Genomic DNA, 15,814 nt, shown 5'->3' on the forward strand with positions numbered 1-15,814 from the left:
TATATAAGCAGATGAAGAATTAAGATCTTCAGTTATATCTGATCAGATCATGAATTTAATATCAAATAGTAATAATATTTGAGTTAATATATTACTAATAATGAGGTGTGAGCCATGGTGGCTCAGGGGATAGAGAGTTCACCTTCCAATGAGGTGAGCTAGGTTCGAACCCTAGCTACGGCTGGTTGATACAAATTCCGCACCCGGTTCGCACTAACCGCAGTGCTGACGTAAAATATCTTCCGTGGTAAAAGGATCGTGGGTAAGAGTCCCCTTACCACCAGGCTAACCATTAGAGTGTTTTGTGGTTTCCCTCTCTTTGTTAAGCGAATGTGGGTTATTTCCATCAAAAAGTTCTTCACGAAAACAAATTTCTCCCAATACTTGATCCGAAAGTTTTTTTGTTTTCTGGATTGGGTTCAAAGTTACAATACTACGGAGTTGAACATTAGTAATTGTAAACCTAAGATTGGGTAGGTTGCTCAATTGCGGTTATAAAATAAAATGCTAATAAGGAATCTAGTTTGTAGAGAGCAATTAGGCATATATATATATCAAGGGGTGGTATACTTCCGTAGCAAAAATAAACTTTGTTCATTTCCTCTCCTCAGGAGCATCCTTGGATAAGAATGGAAGTGGGACATCTATTCAATTTGTCTGAAACTATCCCAACTGAGCGGCAACTTTTCCAAAACAATTATTACAGCTGTTGAAAATTAGAATGTATTAAAATTTTTAAAAAATGGTAGGCAAGATTTCATAAAAACTGGAGCAAACTTGTCACTACAGCTACAACTTAATTGAAAAAAAAATTATGATGACCGATTGTAGTACTGATTACATATATATTTAATCATTTATGTTTGTGGTAATCACAAATGGATAATTTCATTGAAAAATAGAGCTGAAACGAAGTAGTTTTGCAACCACTTTTTTAACTTTTGTAAGGATGGCAGAAATTTCAAAAAAGTATTTTTGCGTGACCAGCTTGCAATGTGTTAAGTGTTATGGATAAAAAAGATATTACCGGCAGTTTTCTATTGCCATTCATTATGATTTTTCCCCCCATCAGATTTCGATTGTCTGCTTTCAAGAGAAAAATATTTATTTTACTCAGGTGAAATCATTTAATATAAATAAAAAATTTAAAGAAAATTAAAGCAATTCTTTCTTAAAAAATTGTGTTATTTTTAACAAAACGAATGCCCGAAGTCTTGCTCTAGTGCTGGTGAAGGTTTAAAAAGCTCATTTAATGATAATAGTGGTAACTAAATTTACAGCAAAGTCTTCTTGTTGAAAATAATTTATACTTAATAGGCTGCAATGGCAGAAATTTTGATTTGCTTTGATAAGTAATTTCCTGAAACTTAAATATTTTTTTATGATCCTCTGCGTGCCTAGTTATCAGAAACGAACAGTATGTACCAGTATTTGTTTTTTTTTTAAAATATTGTATACCTTTCCTTTGCCATCCAGAGGGGCCTCTTTGTCACCCCTGCCGTCTGTAAAATATCTAACGCTCTACATGTTAAAATTTTTTCATCTTAACGTTTAGTAATGACTTGATTCAGGGTTGTCTTCTTTCTACGCTTTGTAATGGTAGTAAAGTGTATGTTTTTATGAGTGATTCTTCGTTTTGTTAATTTGATTTGAATTATTTTCCTTGTCACAACGTGTGAATGATTCAAAGGTTTATATATACAGGGTTATTCATAATTCCATCCGCCTGTAAACGCCATTTTTCTTTACTACAACTGGCTTCAGTGGTACATGTTACTGCCACCTACCGGCAACTGCATAAATTAAAACTTGAATGCTTTTGGAATAATTTCATATGTTCCTTTTTGCCATATTCGTCTTCGTTTTTTTACTATATCTTCGAAAATTATGAGTAACCCTCTGTTTGTTTTCTGCTAGTTGAAGCCTGTAAAATGCTGTTAAAATCAATCAAAATTTAATAAGCTTTAATTTTGGTTTGTCAACCTCTCTTTGAAATATTTTGCTTAGAGCGTAGTAGTTTCCTCCAATTATTGTATAAATGTGTAAGCGTTGAGGTAGGTTTTATAAACAGTAAGTGGATGCACCCACATCAGGGCTGCTAATACGCCGGAAACGAAAAAAAGAAAAAAACTGTTAGCAAAAACCACTTCATTTATGTCTTGTTTGTACTTTCATGAAAACCAAAATATATGCTATTATTCTCATTAAATCTTTGTTGATAGAATTCTATATTTCACCCAAAAGTAAAATGATTATTATTTGGATTTAATAACAGCTTTTAATCATTTCCGGCTCACAAATAATTTCAACAATAATACAATAAGCAGACTTGTCATATTTATTCATAATTTCGCGCATTTATAGAGCTTTTTAATCTTTCTTATGTCTCCAGCGCTGAGGTATTTCCGCTGTCCAATTCTAGCTCTTCTTTTCTTTGGCTCTAAAGTAGGACTTTTACCTGGATTCTTGCTAAATGTGAATCTGTGGTAATGAAGAATTGATTCGTAATCATATCTTTCATTTAACACACTCATGTCGTACCAGTCAAGTTTCAAAAAATTATCCTTGTGACCTGAAATTTTAAAATTAAATTTATTTAGAAAAGGAAAAGTATTCCTACCCGAAAGCAATGCAGTGCAATACTTTTTATATTACTCTTTGCACTTGAAGGCTCCTGTCTAAACTTTAAATTATCTACCTCTCTGAATCTTAAAACTTATGCACATTAACCCTTTCGCGCCGACTGTCACTAATACGTTGGGATTTTTGGACTTCACGACAATTCCTGTATCATCTGCGAAAAGTGCTGTGATGCTATTAAAGTCTTGTCTGTCGATGGGAAAGTCGTAGGTAAATAATATGAATAGTATGGGCCCAAGGATGCTTCCTTGAGGCACTCCTGCTGCTATTTTTCTGTTTGTTGATTTCATGTTTTTAAAATTAACCTGAAAGGTTCTATTATGTAAGTAGGCCTGTATAATTTTAATGACACCAAGTCCAGAAATCCCAACATTGCCCTACAGAAACTCCAAGAAAAACTTACGGAAATAGAAACCTGGTGTCTAGACTGGAAGTTTAAAGTCAACAGCCAAAAATCGAAACTACTAATCATCCAACATAAAAGAAAAACTATCCTCCCAAAAAATCAAGTTGTTCTCTTCAGCGAAGCTATATCCATAGTCAAAAGCGCAAAATATCTTGGTCTGGTCATAAACAGCAAACTTAATTGGAAAGATCACGTTAAAACAGTTATCAACAAAGCACAAGCAGCCTATCACAGATTACAAATCCTTCTTCAGAACCCCAAAATGGAACTCAGACTTAAACGTTTACTCTTCATCTCGATGATCCATCCCATCCTAACTTATGCATCTCCAGCTTGGTGCAACATCTCCACATCACTCCTTAAAAAACTCAAAATATGCCAGAATGAAATCCTCAGGAAAATAACAAAAGCAAGAATATCCGCAATAAAAACATACATCGCGACCTCAACATAGATTTTTTAGATCATCATATTGCAAAGTTAAATTTCAGATTTTTCGAAAAGACCATAAACTGTGACGCAGCAGGATTCAACGAAATTTTTACTTTTGAAAACTTAAGAGAAGACATAAACCTCAGACCGATGGCAGCACATTTTTGTAGTGACGTAATTTTAACTAAAAAACAAAATATTTAATTTCCTTTTATTCCAATTGCATTCCAATTACCAGAAAGAACCACCTTAAAGACCACAATACAAGACGAATGGGAAAAAGGCCGCTAACGGCCCCAGGCGCCCAAATAAATTTCGATGATGATGATGTCACAAATACGTGCCAGCATAAAACCGTATCAATCGGGGCAAAAAGATAAAACTGGTAATCAAAGTTATTCCTTAGCAGTTTATTTGTGGGCGGAGTTATAATAGTTTGATTTATTTAACTCACCATTACTTTGTTCAAAATAAAACTATTTAGTTATACTTTGAACTAACATTGATTATATATATGATTAAACTAACAATAATTAAAGTAAAAGCAAAGTAAGTCTGTAAAATTAGCAACGACTACATTTAAGTTATCGTTTTTTATTTAATTACATCCACATCCTGATTCTGATTTTGTATGAATGCTTTTCTGAATCACCCGTCCCCAAGGGGCAGTGCCGTAGCGAGCTTAACTCGCGCCCGGGGCACAATACCTTTTTAGCGCCCCCCCCCTCACTCGAAAACCATCTAATATTATAAGTAAAATATACTCGCAAAGTAAATAAAAAATTAAGTAAAATAAATAAAGTCATAGGCTCAAGCTAGGCATTAAATTTGAGACAAAAAATGTAGTTGAGAAAACAAGACTAGATTTTGAAATGTATATGATCATCTAGAATTAGTTCAAAAGATACCCATTATTTATTTTACATACTTATAAAGAAATATTTTAAAAACACGCAGTTTTAAAGCAATAAAAAAGTAAATATTTATTATCTCTAAGAAGATACATATATTTAACAATATGATTATAATACATTAATAAAACTAATTACTATGTATAAATTTTCCGCTTTTGATGAAGCAAATTTATCAATAATATCATCAAAGTTGATCATTTCAAATTTTTCTCTTTCCACACTTAAAAATGCTAAGTCACTTAGGCGATCTTGTCCCATCGTTGATCGTAGATACGTCAAAATTAATTTTAATTTGCTGAATGGCCATTCGCAGCTAGCAATTGATACTGAGAGAGTCAGGAGTATTTGAAGTGCCACTCTCAGGTTTGGAAAAACATCTTCTCCATACGGGATTATAAAAGTAAGAGATTCTAATGGAGTTTTAAGTTCAATTTCTTTTCTACTGCGGAGTAACATTTTGCAGTCACATACTTCGATAAAGAGTTCTATTCCATTGAAATCTGTATTATAAAATTCCCCCAAATTTTTAAAAAAAATTTTCAAGGTCGTTATCAACATTATCCTTGTTTAATAAATTTTCAACGTCTAGTAGAAATCTAAATTTGAAATTAAGGTCACTTAATCGTGTAAATCCTGTATATATTTCTTGTTGGAGATGATCAAGAACGCTTTTCATAACGCGGGAAATTTCACTTTCTGCGGAAAGACTGACATCTCTAGCCAATTCTCCGGGCATTTTGCGGCGTCTTCTTATACGTATTGTTGCATCAATATCCCATTTTTCACAAAGAGACTTCGCTTTTTCTATTGCCTCTTCACAGAGCTTGTCTCGAATTTCGGCTAGTTCAGTCGCTAATGATTCAAGATCATGGAACGCTTCTCTGAAATTCATTCTAGGATCTTGTAATCTGAGCTGCACACGATCATTCCTCCCTAAGATTTCATATCAGAAATGAACTGAAGTTATGAAACTAAAAGTTAGTATATTTCGCAACAGAATTGGAGCACCCTGCAAATATTTGGAGATAATATATGTAACCACACAGCGTAGATGCCATAAGGAAGTGCTGACAGACACAGGTCGAGTCAGCCCTGCCATTAGAAAAGACGTGTCATTTCTATTATTAATATATTATTACAGTTTGATTAGTGTTCCTTTTTATTTACGAATTAACATTTATTATATTTCACTGGCACTAAATTTAAAATATATTTTCCAGAAATAAATTATATTAAAAATAAAAATTATCCAACGATTTTGTTTTGTTGACCATTTGGCGCCCCTTTGTGAGTAGCGCCCGGGGCATGATGCTCCCCCTTGCTCCCCCCTCGCTACGCCACTGCCAAGGGGCTAAGGTTCGGTTATCACTTATTTATTTAATAGTCTCAGTGTTATATAATAATTGAGCTCACAGCAAAGTTTGTCACTTTAACTCTTATTGGTTGCTTGAGTCGTTATAGCTGCAGCAGGGGTGAAAGCGAAACGGAAAAGAGGAAAGGCTGGTAGTAAAACCATTTCAGTTATAGCTAGTTTTGGGGAGGAGTTTACTTATTCTTTTTTTAAATTTTTCAACAATATCTACTTTATCTTGGACTTACTTACTTTATTTGAAAACAACTGGGCACCTGGGCCGCGCAGTGGCCCCTATCCCATTCATCGTGAAATTACAACAATGAGGTAAAAACATTTTGAATATAAGCAGTCGTTGTGGTAGCTTTACAATAATATTACCATGATTAGAGAAAATACAAACTTGAACTGAGATATTTACAGTAATTGCCATGAAAATATGTACAGAAAAATATAACGTTGATTTGAAAAAATTACAACTTGAACAAAGATATTTACATTAATTGCCATAAATATGTACAGAAAATTGAATATGAGCATTAATAAATGATGATTATGTATATACAAAAGTCGTGATTCAAGAACGTGAAGATTTAACATAAATTTTCGACAAGCCTTAGTGGCGCCATTTAGTATGCTTAACTTTAATTTGAAAGGTCAGTATGCAGTATTTATTTATAATCTGTATGGAAAATAATAACAAGTTCTGAATAATAACAAGAGTTCAAATAAAAGTTCAAATCAAGTAAAAAAAAAAGAAAAGAAAAAAGAAGATGTTACTGTGCAAGAGTGGCTTCCCCTATAATCCTTTGAAATACTTTATCTTGGAAAAGAAGCAATTTTATATGTATGCCAGAATTATAAAAGAAATCTTGATAGTTACAGATATTTCATTTTTTTCGAAAAAAATGCAGGAATGAAATGTTTTACGTACCAGGTTTTGCTCTTTTCCGTCTTGCTATATAAGGGCTTTCACCCATGAGCTGTAGAAGGAGCTTCAAGTGCAAAAGTGTGAAATATTATTTTTGATTAAGGAACTCGAACTCTTTTTTTTTGAAATCTGAAGTGCAATCAAGAAATCGACAAGATAATTAATTTAAGATCGACTTATACTCGAAATATACACAATATTAAAGAGAAATAAGACTTTATATTAACACAATTGATCAAATTTTACACCCGAAATCATAGCGGTTTCCCTCATTTTTCTTTATGATATTAATATGTTACGAATTATTACACATGAAGGATAAACTTCCTTAGAAAAATTACTACAACGAATCAAATGCAATAGATTTGATTCAGTTACAGAAACAATTATAAGTAAAGAAAACCTACTAACCATCTTTAATATTGTCCCAGATAATAGTAACATATTCGTCTCGGTCATGCCGAGTATGCTCGTGTACAAATCCTAAAACTTGCATCAATTCGTGCATAATAATTCCTAAATAGAGACACTCAGGAGATAAATTAAGTATTTGTGCTCCACCATTTCTGCCCCCGTAAGATGAACATCTAATAATAAAATTAGCACTAACGAGAAATTTAATATTTAAATAGTAATTCTAGTAATTAAATAGTAACTGGCATAAAAATATCGGAGTCATGCAAATATAGGGGAGTGTTGGGTACCCCTGCCCACTGTCAATTTCATATGTATAGAATATTTTTTCAAGTCAATGGGCCATCGGACATTAATTGTTATATTAAAAAAAGATTATTTTCAAAGTTTCAAGTATTTATGCAGCTGGTAACATGGTAAACAATAGTTTTGAAAATATGTTGAATACAGTAGTCATGAAATTAAGAAAAATCAGTTGAATTTTGTGATAAAAATGATAAATGAGGTTTATCTATTGTCATTACATTGGTCATTTTCATTTACACCTGAAAAAACAGTTAAAAAACATAATTTTTGTAACTGGGCGGGGCTACCCGACACAATTTGAAAAGAGCTGAAAAACATGTTTTTTTAAATTTCTATTTTTTTAAGTTAAACTATTCTTTTTTTGGTTCATTCTTTTTGCATTACTTAATTAGATGATAAAACAATAGAAACATACAAAAATATTGATTATTACTTAATATTATACAGAAATATAAGCAATACCCCTTAAGTGGGCGGAGCTATACCAGACTCTCTCCTACATTTAAAGAGATATATTTTGCTTTTGAAGAGATTTTTACGATAGAATTTCAGACTTTTTTTCGATAAAATTTATGCAACAATTTTAAACATTTGAGGCGTTATGTTTGAGCATAAATATTAAAATATTAAAATCCAAAATGCTGTAAAGAATTTTTTTTTTATAAACGTTTTAAAACGAACAAAATTTTAAAAAAGTGTGGCGTTTCAATGTATTTCAACACGTCTGCCGTTTACGATTTCTGAATTCCAAGTAGAAAGCAATTTTAAGAATATAAGACATTTTTATGATAAAATTCAAGTAACAAATTTTAGTATATCAGGTGTTAAATAATAATAAAAAATTTGAAATATTAATGTTAAAATTAGGAAGAAATTATTAATCAAAAGTTCGATAGTCGAAACAGAAACCTTTAAAGAGTGAAGTGTTTCAATTCATTTTTTTTTTATTCATTTCGATGAACTTTTTTACGATTTCTAGTTTACGATTTAAAAAGTATTTTCTTTTAAAAATGTCTTAAAAAGTCATTTAAAAGCGTTTTTCATATTTATTTTTGAAAATAAAATTATACATATTACGTACAATGGTATTTTAGGGAAAAAAAGCCTTAAAACAATAAAATATAGATTAAATACACATTAAATACGAATAATTTAACGAAGAAAAATGTAAAACATCGATGAACATAACAAAAAATTCGATATGTTAAGGATTAGGTTATATTTATGTTAACAAAACCGAAATATAGTTATTTTTTTCTGAAATATTTATAAGCATTTATTTAAAGGTAAAATAGTGCATAAAAAGAAATAAGACCAATAATAGGATAAACAGGATTCAATCTATTTGATCTCGATCATTTTGCACGTACCATATTTTAAATGTAACATCTTAAGTCGGTTATTTCATAAGTGAAAGGATAATAAATTTTAGATGTCCCTATCATAGCCGGATTTTTCGAAATTTCTTTTAGAAACTTTTTGATACGCCTACAAATTCTCTTAAATTGGTGTTATTTTCGTTGTTTTCAGCTTTGCTCCTAAGTTTGATAAGTGCGCTGTATTTGTTCCCATTTTTACCTTATGACAAATAATCTGCAAATCCAAGATACTGTTAGAAAATGGAATTCTCCAAAAATGTTTAAAAAATAACATTTCTCTTTTCTGATGTTTGAATTAGGTATTTATATAATTTCGCTTTAGAAATGTACAGCTTTTAAAGGATTAAACATTGAATATTCTGTATTTTTTGTGTATTTATTTACTTTTTTTATTAAAAAAAAAGGATTTTTGCTGAAATTAGGAATGTTATTTTCAATTTTTTAACAAAACTTTTAATAAGTAAGGTATTCAAAATTCAATTACTTTCAAGATATTAGACAGGTAGATATCAAGATCTTTATGTCTTCCATAACATAATTAAGAGTTAGCACTAATTATTTAGCATATTTGTCTTCTCTTTGAGGCACTGAAGTTGGTAGGAGAGAGAGGGATAGGAAGGACGAGAAATTATCACTCGAAATTTCTCTATAAATTTGGCATATGGACAAAACTGTGCTATACTTTCATATGCAAATGTAGCAAACACAAGAAAAATATTGCTACAAGGCAAATTAAATAGCAAGGTTTTTATAGGGAAAAACATCTTAATTTGTTTTTGAATTTCAACAAAAGACTTTTTTTATTCATTATTTTCAACTACTATTAGGAGATACTATATTACAAATGAAAAGACTAATACATATTTTAACTCTTTGTCGCAAATGGGGCACCAGTTTTCCTTTTATGTATTTTTTTCAGACTCTCTAATTCACAGAAGAAATATATTTTTGTTTCTTTTTAAATATAGAAAGCAGTTTAATAGTTGATAAAAAATCTGTTAGATAGTCGGAATTACATTTGTACTAAAATATAAAATCCAAGAACAGTAGTTTGAATTTTTTTTCTCATTCACATTCAAAAATTTACTAATAATTGATTTTTTAAATTAAAAACATTTTATTGGTGAATAATTGTTTCTCTTAGATCTAAATAAATGCAAATTTGAAAAATTATTGTTTGGAAGTGAGCTGCGTTAGAAATATTTTACATTTAACGCAGATAAAGACAGCAATGCTTAAAGCTGTATTTAAAACATATAATTTATTAAATTGTTAAATAGTATTGTTTTCTATTTATTTTTACCTAAATTAATGCAAAATAATGAAAAAAGTATACAAAATATGTTGAATAAAAATTCTGCGTCAAAGAGTTAAGTGTCATTTTAGATTTAAATTTCTTTAAATAACTGATAATGAGATCAAACTAACTAATTGCTTTACAAGGTTATTTCGGATACAAAGTGGTGGGACATTATTAGGGTACCCAAGGTTCTAAAAAAACTTAATTGTAGCAATAAATTCGCATTAGTATTAAAAGCAATTTCTTTCTTCAGACACTATTTTAATGTTTAAGGGTCTGTAAGCCTCCACTCTTACATAGATATCTTTGTTTTATGTTTGTAACATTAATTTTTTCTAATACAACATTTTCCTTAAGATTTCTGTAGTAATACTGCATATAAATTACTAACGTATGACATTACGGTATTTATAAACTGGTAGAGTAATAACAATAAAGTTTAAAAAAAGTTTTCTCCGTCATTTTACGGTCTTCATGTGTTCATCGTTTAATGGTGAAACATCGAAACCAAATTTGGTAGAAATTTTGACCCGGAGTATTGTGGAATATAGCAGCCTGGTCACGTTCGATAGAAAAATGTCCGGTTTTATTCGACATCGCAATTTTATAGAAAAAAAGGCTTAAATTACTTCAAATGTGATGCTAAACCTATTTTGATAATTGAAAATTTATCAATTGAACTTACTTAAAATAAATTTTCAGTCAATCAGATTAGCATCAAGCATATGACTTTTAATTCGCCAATTTAATTCTCAGCTACAGAATTAAAGTCTAAATTATAATGTTTCACATTAGCCTCCCTTGAAAATAGTGGTATTTCATTAAATAAATAATCCCAATAAGCTGAAACAGTGAGATATTACTTGACAAGTAATAGTATTTCACATTAGCTACAAAGTATTTAATATTTAAGTAAGAATAAAAATTTTGAAAATTTTGTTTTTAGAACATTTAACATTTTCGACAATTTGGACATTCAAAATTTTTGATGCATTAGACACTTAATATTTCGAACATCGAACATATGTCGGTCAAAATTGAATAATTTAAGTATTAAAAATTGTCAGTTACAAAGTAATGCAAGTTAAGCTAAGAAAGTTTCTTAATAATCATATTAAATATTTTAAATCAAATGAAAATAAAGGATATAAGTCTAAAATAGTTTTTATTCTAACATGGCAGGTGTTCTGAACTAACATGGGCTGCTATTTAAATTAAATTAACCACACAGTTATTATTTCTGAATAAATTTCTACTTGTTCATCTACTTATTTATTTAAACATTTCGATTCTCTAAAATTCGAAAATTTCTTTTACTCATTTTAGGCAATAATAATTATTTAAAAAGCAACGTTGATATCAGAAAAGATTTTGATCGCGCGAGTCTGTTCTGGCCATTGGGTTTGATTAGAGCCCCAATACATGCCTATAGCATACTAGAAAGTTACGAAAGACAGCTTCAAAATTATTCGAAAGAAGAAAGTAAAGGTGTCGTATATCACAGTGACGAAGTTTCTCTCGAATTTCACTTTCTTACTCCATGTCAAAATCATATTAACTGTATGGAGGTAAGTTTCAGTTTTCGTTTTTTAATTAGCCAAAGAACATACTACATCACGGGTTGCGTAATTATCAATGAAATGTGAATAAGACATAAAAGTCCTATTTTATTTTTCGTTCGCTAGTAAAATTTCTAGAATAAATAACTTCATATTAACCCCTTGACATACGAAGACGTCTGGGAGACGTCATTTGCTTCTTATGTCAAAACAATAATGGATGTGTCTCAGACGTCTTCAACACAGAAATGCCAACTTGCTCCGGACAGCAAATAAATATTTTAAAGTGGTAGTTTATTAGTTGTGATTCTTGGTTTATTAAATTGAATTTAGTTGATTTTTATTCACCACAATGTCTAAATAATTCGTAGGCTTATATAATTCAGCACTTTATAGTACTTATGTCATGTTATATCTTTTAAAAAGCAATAAAAAATAGTAAAATATTTGCAAAATTTAGTTCGTAGTTATTTACAATTTTTTAATTATTTTGACATGTCCGGAGCGGTTGGCATCTCTGTCAAGATTCCTTTGCAAGTTGTTGTTTACAGTGCAATCAAAGATCATTTCTATATCAAGAAATCAATAATATTGCACAGTTTAGAGTTTGTTTAATGATAAGCCAAGGGGTTAAGAAAACTAACGTTTTATTAAAAATTCACTGTTTATTTGGCATAAAATAGTATGAATAATTTGATGAAAATACCTAATAACTTAAAATTTTTTTATATGATAATGATTTTACAAAATATATGGTTGTTAAACATTGTTTTTTAGTACAATAATTTCATTGAAAGATTAAGATTTATTTTCAAAAAAGTATTTTTGAACTTCCGTTGGGTAAGAAGATACTTTGAGTTCCTTCATGTCTAGTAACTGAAGAAATTTTTGTTCCGTATCTTCTCCATAAATTTTGACCTAAACCAATAACAGACTTCACTCGCTTGCAATTACTTTCTAACTACGTTAGATACAGAGACTCTAGGATGCGGTACTGGCAAAAACAGATTGGGAACTCTTGTGATCAAACTTAATCATTAGAAAGATAATGTTATTGTATTCATATGTGGAAAAAGTTACCCTCCTTCTCTAGAAATGTGGATAAAATCTCCTTCATTTGTCCTTGAAATGAACCGGACACAGGATACATTATGGAATTCAAGTATAGCTCTAGTAATAACATTATTTTCTTTTTCACCTACAATACAAGTGAGGAATGAAAACAAATACATTTAATATGTACTTATGATGAAATGGTGCGATTATTTAACGAAAAACAGTATCTCTGAGTAACATATGACAAAATTTATAAGTTTATACCTTGAGAATAGTTAGGGTGTGAAATGTTTTTTTTTTCTTTTCTTATGACTACAATAAGAAAATTGATTAGATCATGATATTAAATAAAGTGAGAGTTAGTGATATTGAAAAGAGAAAAAAAAAAAAAACTCCACATTTTAATGCCAATAATATGAATTCAGTATGCAAAAAATTTTAGTATGCTTTTGAAATATAATATTCGAAATAGATTTATATATCATAAAAGTGGAAAAGTTATGAAAACATAGGTGTTTCATATGAATCTCAATGCAGTAATGAGTTAGTTTTAATTTTATCAATATACTACATCTATAAAAAATGGTTAGGGTTAAAAAAACACAGTGTTGCTCTATGAAGAGAATTTGATCAATTGATTACCTACGAGAAAGGGTTCAATTACGTGCTAAATATCAGTTAAATTACGAAAATTGATACAAAAAATTACAATTGATTTGTTAAAAGATGCTTTGTAAATGTAATAATAAATTGTTAAACTCATTATCCTATAAATCGCTAGAAAATATAATTATTGAATTTCAATAAATGTATTTCATACACGTTTCAGACAGTTTTAAAAAAGGGTATTAATGTAACAAAAATCTGAATTATTATTGCTTTTTATGAAAGTTTTTATGACAATAGCATGTATTTATTGAGCATGTTCATTTAAATAAAATTCTATAATTTCAAGAAAAAAAATGAAAAAGAAGAGAAATTTAATTCAACATTTTCTAAATATTTTCAAATTTGATAATTAAGATAATGAAAAATACAGCAAAAATCAATCCATTTATTTGCTTCAATAAAAATTCTACTCAAAAACTCTTTTATCTTGAAAATTTCATAAAAATAGAGTTATTTTCTTTTAGTTCTATATCGTTTTACTGAGCTAAGTGCGTAAGAAAAAGTTATAAATAATTTCTGCGCTTTAATACAGAAAATATATTAAAGTTCGAGGCCATCAATTATTTTAAACATTTGCTTCTTAAAGTAAATCTTAAATAAGAGTAAGAAAGAACTGTGTGAAGTATGATGTTTTATAAAAAGGATTCTTTCCTTTCTGGATACTTTTCCTTCAATAATAGTAAAAACTGCTTAAAGAAAACAGGTTGGAAAATTTTAGGAATTTATTTTATTATTATTTGTATCTTCATAAACTTAATTGATTTTGTCGTAATAATTTATTTTCAAATTATTTATAAAATCCCTACATGGAAAGGTGGAACTATAATTTTTTTTGCTTATTTATCAAGCTCGTTAGCATTTGTAGATATTTCAAGGAGAAGAGAGCTTGTTATTTCGTTAATCAAGCAACACGAAAAGGTTTATCATAGTTACACGTCTAAATATACAATTTTGATAGCATTTGTTTTCTGCTTCTTGTATTCTTTCTGTGGGTTAAGTCCCGAAGATGTATCTTTATACATTTATGGACATACACTAAATTCAAAATGGTGGTTTGTTTTTATATACATAAAAATATTTTTCTTGAATTCTGTGTTTCCTACATGGTCCTGTCTATTAACATTGCTATATTACAAATTTTGCCGTTCTTTTTTATCAAAAATACAAGAACTGAGAAAAAAACTAAAATCGGAAATTCCTGAAACATTCGGAAAATATAAGCAGATGAGCTTATTGATAAAAAAATCTGAAATCGCGTATGATATATGCGACTTTGAAGCCGCATTCTCACTGCCGATGTTTTTTGTTTGTTCTGCAAGCTTTTGGGCATGTTTTAGTGTCGTGGGACTGATGACGATCAAGGAAGTTAGTTCAACGAGCATGATTTGGATTTTTGATTTCTCATCTTACATTTCCATTTCACTAGCTAATTTGGTCATAATAATCTGGAATGGAAGTGAAGTCGTAAACAGCTTAAAACAATTCCAATTCGAATTCTGGAAACTAATTGAAAAGCGATCATATCTCCTTGTTGCTTCAAATTTAAATGAGCACCGAGCCGAAACGTTCAATTTGGTGAGAGATTTGCTGGAAAGACCTAAATTGTCACTGTCTGGATACGGAATTATATACTTTAAAAGAAATACAATATTCGCCATCATTGGGACAGTTTTGACTTATAGCTTACTTTTAATGAGTAAAGAATAAGTAAATTGATTTAATTGCATTTTTTTAACTTTCTTAACCATTCAAATCCTGGAAACTAATTGCTTGTCGCTTCAAATTCAACATGTGACCGAGTGGAAGCGTCCAATTTGGGGAGAGATTTGCTGGAAAGACCTAAATTGTCACTATCTGAATATGGAATGATATACGTTACAAGAAATATATTCGCCATTATTGGAATAGTTTTGACTTATAATTCACTTTTCATGAGCACGATACAAGCAAATTGATTTAATTGAGTTTTTCAACATTCGCCAATTGAATTCTGGAAACTAATTGAAAAGCGATCATCGTGTAATTTTGCTAAATGTTCACTAAAATAATTTTCGCACTATTGTGTATAAATAATAAAAAAGTATGTATTGATGGCTTCATAATCATTTGATGTGGGGACAGTAAAATCATTCCTTGTGCATTATTGTTTTAAAGTGCAATATTTTGTATCATGTTTATATGCATTTTCATTTTGACGTTTTGTTTTTGTTTTCAGCCTGTTTAAATGGTTGTTAAGATGTGATATCATGACTTCTATATCATTCTCCATTGTGTCGCTGCAAAATTTCTTAAAATAACTATCGTATTTTTTGAAAAACCGAAATATAAAGGCCAAAAAATGACAAAGAAGGAATCGGGAACCTAAATACTAAAATAAAAAATCAGTTTAATTCATCATGCTGTTGCAAATACAAAAAAAGCGCAAGAATTGCATTTACTGAACTTCCTTGATTATTA

At 29.8% G+C, this 15,814-nt stretch overlaps 1 protein-coding gene across 1 annotated transcript; it reads right to left on the reverse strand.

The window, feature by feature from the left end:
* Nucleotides 1-2,342: 2,342 nt before the first annotated feature.
* LOC107450818 (zinc metalloproteinase nas-7-like) lies at nucleotides 2,343-14,739 on the reverse strand. Its single transcript, XM_087149570.1, has 4 exons — nucleotides 14,649-14,739; nucleotides 12,713-12,830; nucleotides 7,086-7,261; nucleotides 2,343-2,572 (listed from the first exon to the last, which is right to left on the reverse strand). Exons 1-4 carry the CDS (start codon nucleotides 14,737-14,739, stop codon nucleotides 2,343-2,345), a joined length of 615 nt encoding a protein of 204 aa, XP_087005696.1.
* Between the last annotated feature and the right edge of the window lie 1,075 nt (nucleotides 14,740-15,814).

Source organism: Parasteatoda tepidariorum, chromosome 8 (assembly GCF_982258835.1).
Source record: "Parasteatoda tepidariorum strain Cologne lab strain chromosome 8, Ptep-v5.0, whole genome shotgun sequence".
NCBI classification, from domain to species: Eukaryota; Metazoa; Arthropoda; class Arachnida; order Araneae; family Theridiidae; genus Parasteatoda; species Parasteatoda tepidariorum.